At 35.9% G+C, this 13,166-nt stretch overlaps 1 protein-coding gene across 1 annotated transcript; it reads right to left on the reverse strand.

Moving 5' to 3' along the window:
- Positions 1-2,598: 2,598 nt before the first annotated feature.
- LOC104628289 (polyphosphoinositide phosphatase-like) lies at positions 2,599-12,703 on the reverse strand (the record flags this gene model as incomplete). The annotated part of the gene is made up of 5 exons (XM_010296817.1): positions 2,599-2,765; positions 7,217-7,365; positions 8,977-9,022; positions 10,505-10,621; positions 12,570-12,703. Coding segments are annotated over 5 exons (613 nt in total), but the record flags the coding sequence as incomplete, so codon positions are not given.
- Positions 12,704-13,166: the final 463 nt, after the last annotated feature.

Here is a 13,166-nt window from a genome sequence, read left to right on the forward strand (position 1 = left end):
CAGCCGGATTTAACGCCGTTCACCACAACATAGGCAACCTACAGAAAAGCTAAGCCACATATCATGGACTAGGGTGAAACTGCATTCAAAGTTATCTTTCTGACAAAGTCCAAGTCTCATCTACGGGATCAGCATCTCCAGGCAAGTCACTTATCTGATACAGGTCTTACTTTTTCTCATCTGTACAACTTCGTGATTAGAGAATCACAGAATAGTTTGGGTTGGAAGGGACATTTAAAGGTCATCTAGTCCAACACCCCTGCAGTGAGCAGGGACATCTTCAACTAGATCTGGTTGCTCAGAGCCCCGTCCAACCTGACCTGCAATGTTTCCAGGGATGGGGCATCCACCACCTCTCTGGGCGACCTGTGACAGTGTTTCCCCAATTACCCTAAGAGCCAAAGGTCAACAGATTAAACCAGTTTCTTGAAAGTGTAAATTATTTTTAGAATCATGTATTTTTTACAATAGCCACACTTGTTCTGTTTGTCTAAGTCATTTATTTACGAGGCACTGTTAGCATGCCACTTGTAATCTTGTTCTGAATCTGATATACTGTATGACTTCAAGCAAATCATTAAAATTTTCTGTGTCTGTTTACTACTGGTACATAAAATTCATAAGGATTAAAAAAAGTTTCTCAGATCAGAAACACAAAGAAACACTGGCTCATGAACGAGTTAGCCCTCAGATTTTTATTTGCATTTTAAAGGATATGTGATGGATAGTAACAATAAGTGCAGTATAGCAAATCAGAATCTTCTTCTAAAAATACTTCCTTTATCTCTGCTTTCTGAGAAAGCTTCAAGAATAAAATATCTCTCTCAATGTGTCACATTAACAGGTTTGCAGATGCCACCTGAACAAGCAGTATTGGACAGTGAACCTTTAAATTTCACTGAAATGAATCTTTTAAAATATCATACTAAAAATGCAGTAAATACAACATTGAATGCAATGTTTCAATGATACCATCTTCAAACACAATGAATGCATAAAGCACAAAAAATATTTGGCTCAAATGGGATCAAATACCAAAACCATAATTGGGGAAAGTGTGCACCACCTTTATGAAAGTTTCATTTTTGTACTGACTTCAGTAAAGACTAACATCTGTTTGTGTACTCAGCTACAAGTTCCCCTAGGTGACAAGATGGGCTTTTTTCATTCTGTATTCTTTCTCCTTTTTCTAACATCTTTTTCAGAACAAATTCTTTTATTACAAAAACACATGCATATCTTGACTATCCTTGCAAGCAGACCACAACCCCAAACTTGGATCTAGAACTTTGCTCAAGCTTCCACCTACATCATTTAGGAGGCTGGCGTAAAAGTGAACAGCTTCAGAGATTTGTTCCATCTTGTACTTAGCAGTACAGGTGATACTGCAAGTGCGCTCCCTTTTGGTCCTAAGAATTGATGAAGCCATACCTTACTGCCACTGCAAACAATAAGAGGCCAGATCACTGAAATAAACAAGCTCTCCATTTCTCATTTGACTTGGGCAAATATGATACACAAATTACATTAACTACATTCAGAAACAGTACTTTAAACACTGTGCTCTCACATTTTGTTACATACACATAATTGTCATTAACAAAAGCAATAACTTCAGGTCAAAGAAACTACAGATTACTGAAGTATTTCTAGCCAGTGTCGAACTCACTATCTTAAAATTCACATAGTTTCTAAATAATTGCAGTCTACTAGGAAAAAAAAACCCGCAACTTCCTTCCCTGGCTATGCAGCTTTTGTGGGAAAGAAACAATATTTAGAACACAGCAGCACTCAATGTTTGTCATCCTGACATGTCTTAGATAATTTGTCTTTGATAATTCTTTTAGATCTTTCTCGTAACTTCTAAAAACACTACGCATTTTTTTCCAATTATTTTGCATAAGGTATGGCTCAGCATTTTTCAAAGAGGCTTTCTCTTAGCAATGTTGTCCAGAACAAAGCAGAACAGTATCTGTTACTGATAGGAGCTAGTAAAGGAGTAAGCTAATATTTCACAACTTATTTAACTCAAAAAATAGCTTATTTACTTAATAAACCTTGCTTTTTTAATTTAATTTTGTCTTTTCTACCACAGATTCAACAGTTAGTAGCTTCTAGTCATACAAAACAATTACATGCATCGGAGTTTGCTTTTTGTTTGAAGTCCCCAGAAACATCATAGGAAATATTCCACTTGAAGTCTTCTACTTGTATTTAGATTTAAATTTACCAGTTTCCATATATTTGTTGCATGTCCATCACTTTAACGCCTCTGTAACAGCTATGTGCTTCTCTATAGATCTACAAATGTCACTGGCAGTTTCAGTGCAACCTGTGTACATTTTCTAAATACTTCTTACACCAGTTCACTAACTTTTATCAAATAAGGCTGCATGCTACAACATGCATTTGCATAGGATATAAATACTTAATCAAATCAGAATACCCATTTGATATCCATCAGATTTTACTGAATTATTTGGAAATTATAGTATAGAGGATCTCTGTCATAAGATCATAGTATGGATTATTGAAACATCACAAGTGAGATGCTTGTTAAATAATGGCTTAAAAGAAAGCACTTTAATTTATATTTACCTGAGAAAGCGTTACTATAGTATCTTGAGAGTGTCTGCATAATATCTTTGGAATGCTGAGTCCATGGAGCTATCTTTCTATAGGTTTTTACCCTGTGGACAAGCTGAGAACCTCCATATTGCAGTGAAAGTGTATCTCCATGATCTTCATATAATTCCTCAAACAGTCTGAAGGAAAACCAAAATGTGTCATCCATCAAAGTGCTGAAAACTTTTTTAAGAGAAAAAGTAATAAAGTATTGTAATAATGAAGTCTTTCTGTTTAACAAGCGATACATTTTCTTCTCCTAAGTACTTCTGCTGGTTTACAAAAAACCAAGTATTTCATTAAAACATGCTATTAGCTTACAAACACTGAAATTTAAAGCTATGTCTCTATTCTTTATTCAGATAAATATGTGGAAATTTTATTCAGATCGAATAATTACTGAGAAGCATTAGACTGTAAGATATTCACTAATTTATAATATGTCAGAATGCATTCACTCTACACAATATACACTTCTGTAGATTCAGGGAGAAGATTAACGTGTCCTACTAGTCTGCAGGGAGAAAACATACCGTCACAAACTAAAGTTAAACGAAAGTATTTTAGATACACTAAATGAGACAGAACACATCAATAACTCAAGGCTATGTTTTCTGTCAAGCCCGCTGGGAATAAAGTTAGCATAACTTTCAAAAATTCTCTCTAGTTAAAATAAAGATGGCACAAACCAAAGAAACATGACTTAAGAAATGTGAATGGCAGTCAGACACCATTTGCTGGAGCTGGAAAAACATGATATAAGAAGACGGCTGCTAAGATGAACAAGGAGACCTGGCTAAAAGCAACGCAGTCCTCTAGCATCAAGAAGTTGACAGTAAACTGCAAACTGAGAACAGTCCAAATAGCAAAAATTATCAAGAAGCACTCTATCAATGACAAAAATAATTACAACAGCCTCAGAAAAGAAGGCTGTCCTAAGGAGATGACAACCAGTCTGAAAGACAACAGATTGCAAACTGCTTCTCAGAAATGGTCTATGGCCTTGCTTGAACAAGACAATGACAAGCATGACGTCTTGCTAAAAGAGGCTTAAAGTTTAGTTAAAAGGCAAAAAACCAAAACAAAAAAAAAGAAACCCAACCACCAAACCTGTGGAAATGTATTTCATATCTGTATAGCAAGACACAGTAACTCAGGCATCTGCATGTGGTACACTGTAATACCTGACAAGTCCTTAAGAAGGAGGGTAGAAACAAACAACACAACAACAAAATGAAAGAAAACCCACAAAACAAAAGTATTCCCTTAAGAAAGTTTCCAATAAAGGGATACACTACGTAAGTAACCCAGCAACCATCTGACTGAAGTCCTCCTCAAAAGGTTCTGGATCAAGAACACTTATCTGAGCAGCAAATCAATTTCTGTAAAAACAAAATAGTTGTCCAGAAGAAAGATCAATTAGGAGGAAACATCTGCTTAGTAACTTTAAAAAAAACAAACAACAAAACAAAAGACAACAAAAGAAACAAACCAAAACCCACCTGCCTCCACACAAATTATTCAGTGATCATGATACCATGTATGAGAATCTCCTGTTTGTTTCTTTGGGTTTGGTGTGTTGGCTTGTTTGTCTTTTGGGTTTTTGATTTTGTTTTGTTTTGTTGTTTTTTGTTTACACAAGGGGAAAGACAGCAATGCTGGTCAACTAAAAGCTAAAAACCTGGCTGAATACAAAAACTGGCAGATAAAAAGGATGATACCTCTCAAAAATTTCCCAGTCAGCCATGGGGGGATTGATGAACAGAGCTCCAATGACCTTGCAATAAAGGTTCATAGAAAGCAGACAACTTTAAATTCATTAAGGACTTGATCCACTTAATTTGGAAAGGACTTGTAGAATTAAATTATTCTTCCACAGCGTCAAAATATAAGCCTGCAGTCAAAGACTAGTCTTCTGCAGAGAGAAAAGTTAACTACGTATGATAAAACAAGCTGCTAAGATACACTTTGTCTAGGAAACTTCCAAGACAGAATAACAAAATCAGACTGTTGAAGACACATGGTTTCTTTAGCCTTCAGGATGGCCAACTGAAATAAAATGCTGACTTAGAAATCTAGTTCAACAGAAATTCTGCATTGTAGCCAGACAGTGAGACCATAAGAGAAAAATCAGAATTATAAGAAGGACAGTCAAAGAATGTGATGAAAAGAGCTAGTTTTTCAGACGTGTTAGCTAAATTAAGGAAGACAGACTGCTACAGATTACCCTGTTTGGGCAGTTAGAATAGTGTAAATGAAGAGGCAGAGTAAGCAGGAAGCAGATACACGATGTGAGACAATGCAGGGAACAAAAGCGTAGGAGGTCAAAGTGAAAGACTGCACAATGGAGAAAAATACCATCTTCAGAATTTGTTGCATTATGGAGCAGGATTTTTTAATTAATCTGAATTCAGTAATTCAGAAACAAGTCTTAACAGATGACAAAATCTGTTTCAGACAGGCAAACACCTACTGCAATGGGGAAGAAAAAAATAAGTCAAATCTTGTCTGGATAAAAGTAACCTTTTATGCCAGGATAATAGCTACATTTCACAGAGATAACCATAGAATCATTTAGGTTGGAAAAAAACTTTAAGATCATCAAGTCCAACATAACGCTGCCAAGTCTACCACTAAACCATGTCAAGTGCAATAGCTACACGTCTTTCAAGTACCTTCAGTGATGGGGACTCAACCACTTTCCTAGGTAGCCTGTTCCAATGCTTGACAACATTTTTGGTGAAGAAATTTTTCCTAATATCCAATCGAAACCTCCCCTGGCGCAACTTGAGGCCATTTCCTCTCATCCTATCGCTAGTTACTTGGGAGAAGAGACCGATACCCACCTCACTACAACCTCCTTTCAGGTAGTTGTAGAGAGTGTTAAGGTCTCCCCGCAGCCTCCTTTTCTCCTGGCTAAACAACCCCAGTTCCTTCAGCTGCTCCTCACAGGGCTTGTGCTCTAGACCCTTCACCATCTTCGTTGCCCTTCTTTGGAACATGGCCCAGCACCTCAACGTCTTTCTTGTAATGAGGGGCCCAAAACTGAACAGGGTATTCAAGGTGTGGCCTCACCAGTGCGGAGTACAAGGGGGAAAATCACTTTTCTACTCCTGCTGGCCACGTTATTTCTGATAATGAGAAACAAGGTATCAGGAAAATCAGGGACAAGGCAACTACTATAATCTTCAGATATGATGATAGGAGATGGATATTTGGGTGGCTAGGGCAAAGAGAGGAAACAGAAGGAAGAGAAGATAGACAGGAGACATGGGACTACTGCAGCAGAAAGTAACAGAGGAAACCTGGGCTCCCAAAATAAGGGTGTGAACCAGGGAAGTAGTAAAGCCTAAGGAAAGACAGGCCTATGACCTGAGGTGCTGAAGTAAGTGGTAGCTGTAGAGGATATCACAAAGAGTGGATATAAGAGACGTGTCCACCTCCTCATCCCCTCCAGTTAGGCCCCAAGAGTCCTGATTGCTGAGTCCCCAGGAGGCTGCACAGCAACCGGTATTTGCAGCAGTAGTTGTTTGCTCTCAGAGTAAAACATGCAGCACCCAGCAGCTGGGCCATGGTGGGTGAGAGGTATTGCTAGCACATCAAGGAAGCCAGGCAGTGGGTGCTCTCCCTGGCCATCAGGATTGCACAGTGAACCAACATGCTGCAAGTGAGGTTGTTTCTGTGGCACATACCGACTCCTCCCACCAGGCAAGTGCTAGAAGCTAATGGGAGAAAGAAGAGGAGCTGAAGGTATGTCTTGAGTAAAGGGGAGGGCAGACAGAGTACTTTGTCTTTTCTGAAATGCAAGTTATGTCTCCATGTTCCAAAACTATCAAACCACTAGTCAAAACCAGCAATGAAGTCGTAAGTTTCACAGTCAGGACAACAACTTTAAGGAATAAAAACACATGACCTCAAGGACTCTTATATTAATTTCTGAAGCATATTCACAAGTTAAGTAGCTTAGTTCCCACTGACCACCAAAGCATTTCCATTTAAATGCTGGGTTTTCTTAAATGGTTTGAGGATGCTTGAATAGTATTGCTGATACCTGATCTGAGAGAACAAATTTGCTGAAAACTTTTCTTCAGTAAATCAAAAAGCACAGATTTTTTCCAGAGGAAAAGTAGGAAATAGTAAGGTAAGCTGTACTTCTATACAAATATCAGTTTGTCATTCTCCATAAAAGCATGTACTTATTTCAGTTTTCATTTTTCAACAGCATTTTGCCTCAAGCAAGTGAAGTAAGTGTGAACGACTGGGTTGGTTTTTTTTTTTTTACATTTATTTAGAAGGAAAACTCTTACTTTTAAGTTTAGGCATATAAAGAGAATGAAGTCAAGCAGTTATCTTGTAAGAAGCCTGATTAACACACTTTTCCAGAAGACCAAATTTTCAGCATGACTGGATTTTCTCAAGAAGATTTCAAGTACGGAAGATGTTTTAAACTTAGATGAATAAACACCATCATTCCAATAGGAAGAATTACACTTTTTTCTACATAGACATATGTAGAAGACATAATTTTCCTAAATCTCTTGACACAAAATTAAAAAATAAAAACATGATACACTTTATTAATATATCTTACCTAACAGCATCCGTATCAAACTGTAAATTTGGTTTATCAATCAATCCTAATGAATAGAGTTGGTATGCCAAAGCACATTTTCCCACCATAAACTGGGCTGTGTTAGTGCGATCTAAACAGTCCACACAATTGGTTCGGAGAACTCCAGTCTGGTAAAGCAATTAAGAAAAATTTTTTATTTGGATTAACAAATTATTACACTCATGATTTTTTTTCCCCCCTACTATCCAAGACTTGTCAAATCTTAAATTATGTCACTTCACAAAAATTTGAGGAAAGACATATCTAAAAAATGTTAAAAAGCAATTAATATCTAGCAAGCTACATCAGACTGCTGCAATGCCTGCTTTCAAAATACTCTTGCTTCTTGTCATCACACAAACTGCATCTATCTCTCAACTCACAGACAGCCCTGAAGACTTGCCTCTAAAAAGAAAAGCTTTTCAGTTATTTTGTTATTTCATGTCATTTCAGTGAAGAGGGCCTTATTTTCAAGTATGCTGTAACTATGGCAAAAAATAAAGCACACGTCTAAATTGCTGTGGTTCTACTGTAATAGTGCTTATATTTTAAGCTTTCCGTATCTGGAGCAACACAAATGAACATTTTGGTGAAGGTCACAGTCACGCACATACTCTTTTATGTTGCTTGCACCGCCATTCTTCATTTCCATAATGCACACAAAGTTATTTTATAATATGAACAGCTGCAAGAAACACATTTTAATGTAAGAGCATGGGAGATTCTTCTGCTTGAATACATCTGGCTACACCCAAGCTAGTCAACTAAACTTTTATTGCCTTAATAAAGAAGCACTTTTTGGGTGTGTCTTACAAGATGTCTACTCCGAGATGAACTGTGATCCAAATGCTTACATGTATGCCAACAGTGACTACCTCACATGATTAAAGTTGAAAGACAGAGAAAATAATCATTCCCCTAATACAGGTAAACCTGTAAGACTAATATTAAAAAAAAAAAATTCTAACTACTGTTGATATGTTTTATTTTAAAACACAGCAAATCCTATCTACTCTGCTGTTTATCTGCCCTCAACAAACACATCCCACTGATCAGCTAGTAAAGGAATGGTCACATGCTAACGACAGAATTATGAATGGCAAGTCAAAAGCAACTAATGCTTCTTCAGAATATGCCCTGTGTTCAGAGTATATAATCATAACGTTCAGGTATAAATCTGGTACTGTATGGTTTACAGTTTAGTCAGCACTTTTCTGACCTTAAAGAAAGCACTGTTTCTAGTTTTATTTTTTTCTTTTTTTTAAGCAATGGAAATTGTAACAATAATAACCAGCACTGGTGAAAATGCTTTTAATAACCCATTTTCATGTGTATGACTATGTCACGAGGCTTAAGTATGCTTATTCCTCACCTCTTTTGTATAGCATTTTATTATGCAGTTTGCTAAAATGCTGCTGTTTCAACTTTCACTGCTCTGGTAATACTACAGACTAAACAGTAATGGAAGCTTGTTTAAAATATGATAATTTCTCAGATCATCTCTAGCAAAAATACAATTCCAATACCACAAGGTTTTGTGGTACCATGCAAGAACTTTAAGCCCTATTTCCCAGTTGGATTTCTGGGATGGACTGCAATAATGTTGTTTACTATAAGTATTCATTTAAAAGCACTCTGTGAATCACCAATCAGGTATTTAAGTGAAATTGTTCACTGGTGCTTTGGGATTTCTGGTCTACATCGCTATAACTATGAATTAATAAAGTATTTTTTAGTACCTGCAAGCGACCAGTGGAAACAACATAACCTCCCAGTTCATTCCACCTGAAAGAAGCAAAACAGAATGACTTACAAATCATTTTTTAATATAACAAACAGATCATACGACCTGCTCAGTGAAAAAAGGTGGCAATTAAAAACCTGCCACAGAGCAAAATTGATATCCCTGAATAGCAGAAAGCAGTGAAAGCTCTATGCAGCAGTAAGGTGTTATATTTAAAACACATTGCAAAAGAAAAAAATAAAAATCTAGCCTTAAAGTAGAACTATTCCAAAGCCATACAAACTATTTCCTTTGCTCCCCATACAATGGAGTATGAGCAACGCAAGTGTTGCTAGATTGGGTCTTGAATGCACAGAAGTTGAAGCAGGTACAATGCCAATGACTGGAAGGTAGAGGCATAACATACGCTGTAGCACAAGCTGGTTGATTTAAATCTCCCTCTCATACTGATTCTAGGCATACATGCTGGATACATATATATATATATATATGTATATATTGTCCATGTCTTGCAATTCTGTATAGGTCTTTAACTGTACCCCAGAGCCAGAGAACATAAATAGGAAATGAATACATTTTGAGACGGAGAAGCAATTACATATGCTCTGTGTGAGTAACCCCTGAACTACTGAGTATTTTCAAGTTAGTAGGGTTATCTAGCCTGACCAGAGCACTGCTATGGCAAGCCTGTATAGTACATTTGGGACTCATCAGACTATCTCTACCAAACACAGCATTACATGCATGTATTGATCTTGTTCCTGCTAGTTTAGAGTCACCATGTTTGCTGCATTGCATGGCAAAGACAAGTTCTCAGAGAGCCTATGAGAGTTTTAGCTCAGACTGTTTCTAAACGAAGATAGGCTAAAAAGGCAAGGACACTCTTCATATAAAATACAAACACCCATTTGGGTAGTGATAAATTAGATCCTCAATGTGAAAACTTGAATCAAAAACATATTGAACTTTTAATGTGGAAGTTATTATAATTCTGGATTTTCAGGGACTTGAGAGAATTCAGCTGATTAAATCACTGTACTTCTGCAGCAGTCTAAGCAAATACAGTTTCTGTTTTTTTTAAAAAGTTTTAAATTTTGTATGAATACCATAAAATCCATTGCAAAATATTAGTTATCTTATTAGTATGGCTTCGAAAGAAACCACTTATTAAATTCCAAATGTTGTTTGCTTTGTTAAATTTACCCTCAAATTTAGGATTCCCTTGGTCAAGGTAAAAAAACCAAACCAAAACACACACGGCATAGATTACAAGTTACAAATAATGAAGTAAGAATTCATTGTAAGTAGAACAGCAGCAGCACAACTGTACTTTTCCAAGTTATTAGCATTTCTTAGCATCTGCCTCTGACTGAAATGCTTTCAGCTAAAACTTACTAACAAATTACATTCTTTCATACTAATTTAAGCCTTAAAATAAGGAATAATGTAATAGACATAGAAATTCCAGACAACTCTCCAAGGAATAGATGTTATTCATTATGCATCAATTAAATTATACATACTTTTCATCTGGCCGCAAGATACTGCAGTAGGAATCAGGTCGATTTACAAAAAATCCAGTTTTCTTTACTACACTTTCTGCAATCACATTCAGTCTATCCAGGACATTGCAAAGTTTGCTGAGGAGGTTAAAAAAAAATACACAGTCAAGATACATTAATACTAAAAAAAAATTTCACTGCTTGGAAAGTCTTCTAATAACAAAAATTACTTAAAGGAAGACTCACATCACAGCTTCATTCATCCAAGAGTAATTACATCTATAGTTTTCTTAAATTTAACAGACTTAGGAAACAGACACTAACTATCTGAGCAATTTTGCTTACTTTTTAATAAAATATATTATGTAAACTAGAAGTCTAAGACTTAAAAAAATCTAAAACTCCTTGACTTTTATATCACACTAATCTTCCTCTACCAAACTTTGTGATTCACAAAATAAGAACGAGGCAGAAAAGAATATATGATTGTGCTAAATCATATTCCCTCATTTTGTTTGCAACATGCTGTTCTGTTCATTAACACTTGTTTCTGTGGGTGGCTTTTGTGATGCCCTGCACCTCCTTGCTCAGATCAGGGCATCCACTAGTTCACTGTTGGAGATATATACTTCTGTTTACTCATAATTTCATTTTCAAAGTTTTTATTAGTGGTTACATTTCAAGTAACAAAAACAATTATTTATTTTTTAAAGATTGCTTGTACTGAGATGGAAGCAGTATTTTGGAACATTTCCACCGGTACTACTTCCCAACAAATTTACTTTGAAGCTACATGTTAAAGCAAACACGTTCTCAAGTACTCCTGAAACCGTCTATTCTGTAGGCAGACACATACGTTATCTTCCATTCTTAAATATCTCTTGCTTGCATAAATAATCTTGTTCAGGTATTTTTTTACATCTGTACTAGGTGGATACATATATAAATATACCTCAGGCTTAAAGCTAGAAGGGGAATCCTTTGATCACCTAGTACCATTTCCCATATAGGACAGACCACTAAGCTTCATCAGCATCACTCTGTACAAACCCCAAGAACTTGCACCTAGCATATCTTCTGAAAGGAAATCTAGCCTTATTTTGAGATTGACTATTTAATCATAACACAAACAATTGAATATGCACCTAACTGTACACAATGCCATTTTAGAATAGAAATGTGTGAAACAACATCAACTTTAAAGTCACATCTACATGACCAACCATATCAACCAACTTGTAATCCGAAAACATTTATAAAGATTGTTTTCCAAAGCTTTTTTCATAAAATTTTAATCGACAAACATTAAATATATTCCTGTCCTTTGAGCAGTATTAGTTTTTCCATTGTTTTGCTCAGACTAATACAGTTACAGATACCCAAAAGTTGGTCCAACAAGTCTTGTCATTCTTCTAGAATTTCTGGCATTATAAGATACAGTAGACATATGCAGGTCAAAGAACTTCACAACCGAGTTGTGTGTAACTTAAGAATAGCAATCTATACCTGCAGATTTAAAATGTTTGTGCCTTGTAAACATTTCTACATTTAGGAAAACATTAATCCTTTTCACATGATTTTAGTACAGCATTCTGTTCTCCAAAATCATAGAATAAAAAGTTACAGAACGTATTTGCCTTTCTAAGATACATGCTTCTAATAATCTAAATGTTTTGTAACATTAATTAATGCCCTCATTTTTTTTTGAAAGAGGAAATTGAGGAGTGACTGATATGAAACCTCTTGTTTTCCAAAATTTTGTAACTCAAATTCAATGACTAAAATGGAACACCTGACAAAATGCAGTGTTTTGACTAATACAAAATAAAAAGTGAATGTTTATTGTTTTTCTCTAAAATTTTCCTTTTCAGAGACTTTCAAAGTTTTCAGGCGTGCTCCACTTTGGCAAGAAACCATAGAAAACATTAAAATGCCTTCAAAAAGCTGAGGTTTTATTCTGTCCATAGACCTTAATAAAATTCTCCCATCATTCCTAATCTACATTCAACTGAAAAGAGACACTCAGTAGCATACAATTATTTGTATCGTGGCTAAGAGCACTAGTACAAAGAAGGATCTTTTCTACCTTTTTGTATATTTGGCCATATCCCAGGGTATATATATAATTGCATGCTCTGGGGGTAAAAACTGGTTGAGATATGTCACAGCAGCAACAAGTTCTTCACTAAGAATCCTTTCGTGCTTTCTTTTTTCACGTTCCTTTAGCAAAAAGAATAGAAAGTTAACATTACAGTTTTCATTAACAAATGTATGCAATGCTTATACATACACATACATGTATGTATATACAACAGAAATTAAAAATGGAAGCTGTAACAACTGTGGGCAGTTGTTCATAACTAGTACAGTTAAATTAAGAACAGAAGAGAGAAAAATCTAAGCATTCTGGGTTTTTAACAATTGATCTGTATTAGTAGTAAAAGTCACCCATTTCAACTGTAAATAATCATTTGCTGAAAAATGGAACCTTGAAAGAGCAAAGAGCACAAGGAAACAAAAGTGGTAATACAGAGGAGATGGACAAAGAAAAAAAGAGTAGGAAAAAGACAGGCAGAAAGAAATGTATCCCATTCAATTCTGGGGTACAAAAGGCAAATTCAAATATGTAACAGCAGTCCTAAATAAACAATTGATCTGGACAGACTGGAGAGTTGAGCGGAGG

Source organism: Phaethon lepturus, unplaced genomic scaffold, assembly GCF_000687285.1.
Source record: "Phaethon lepturus isolate BGI_N335 unplaced genomic scaffold, ASM68728v1 scaffold20441, whole genome shotgun sequence".
In the NCBI taxonomy this organism is placed as follows: domain Eukaryota; kingdom Metazoa; phylum Chordata; class Aves; order Phaethontiformes; family Phaethontidae; genus Phaethon; species Phaethon lepturus.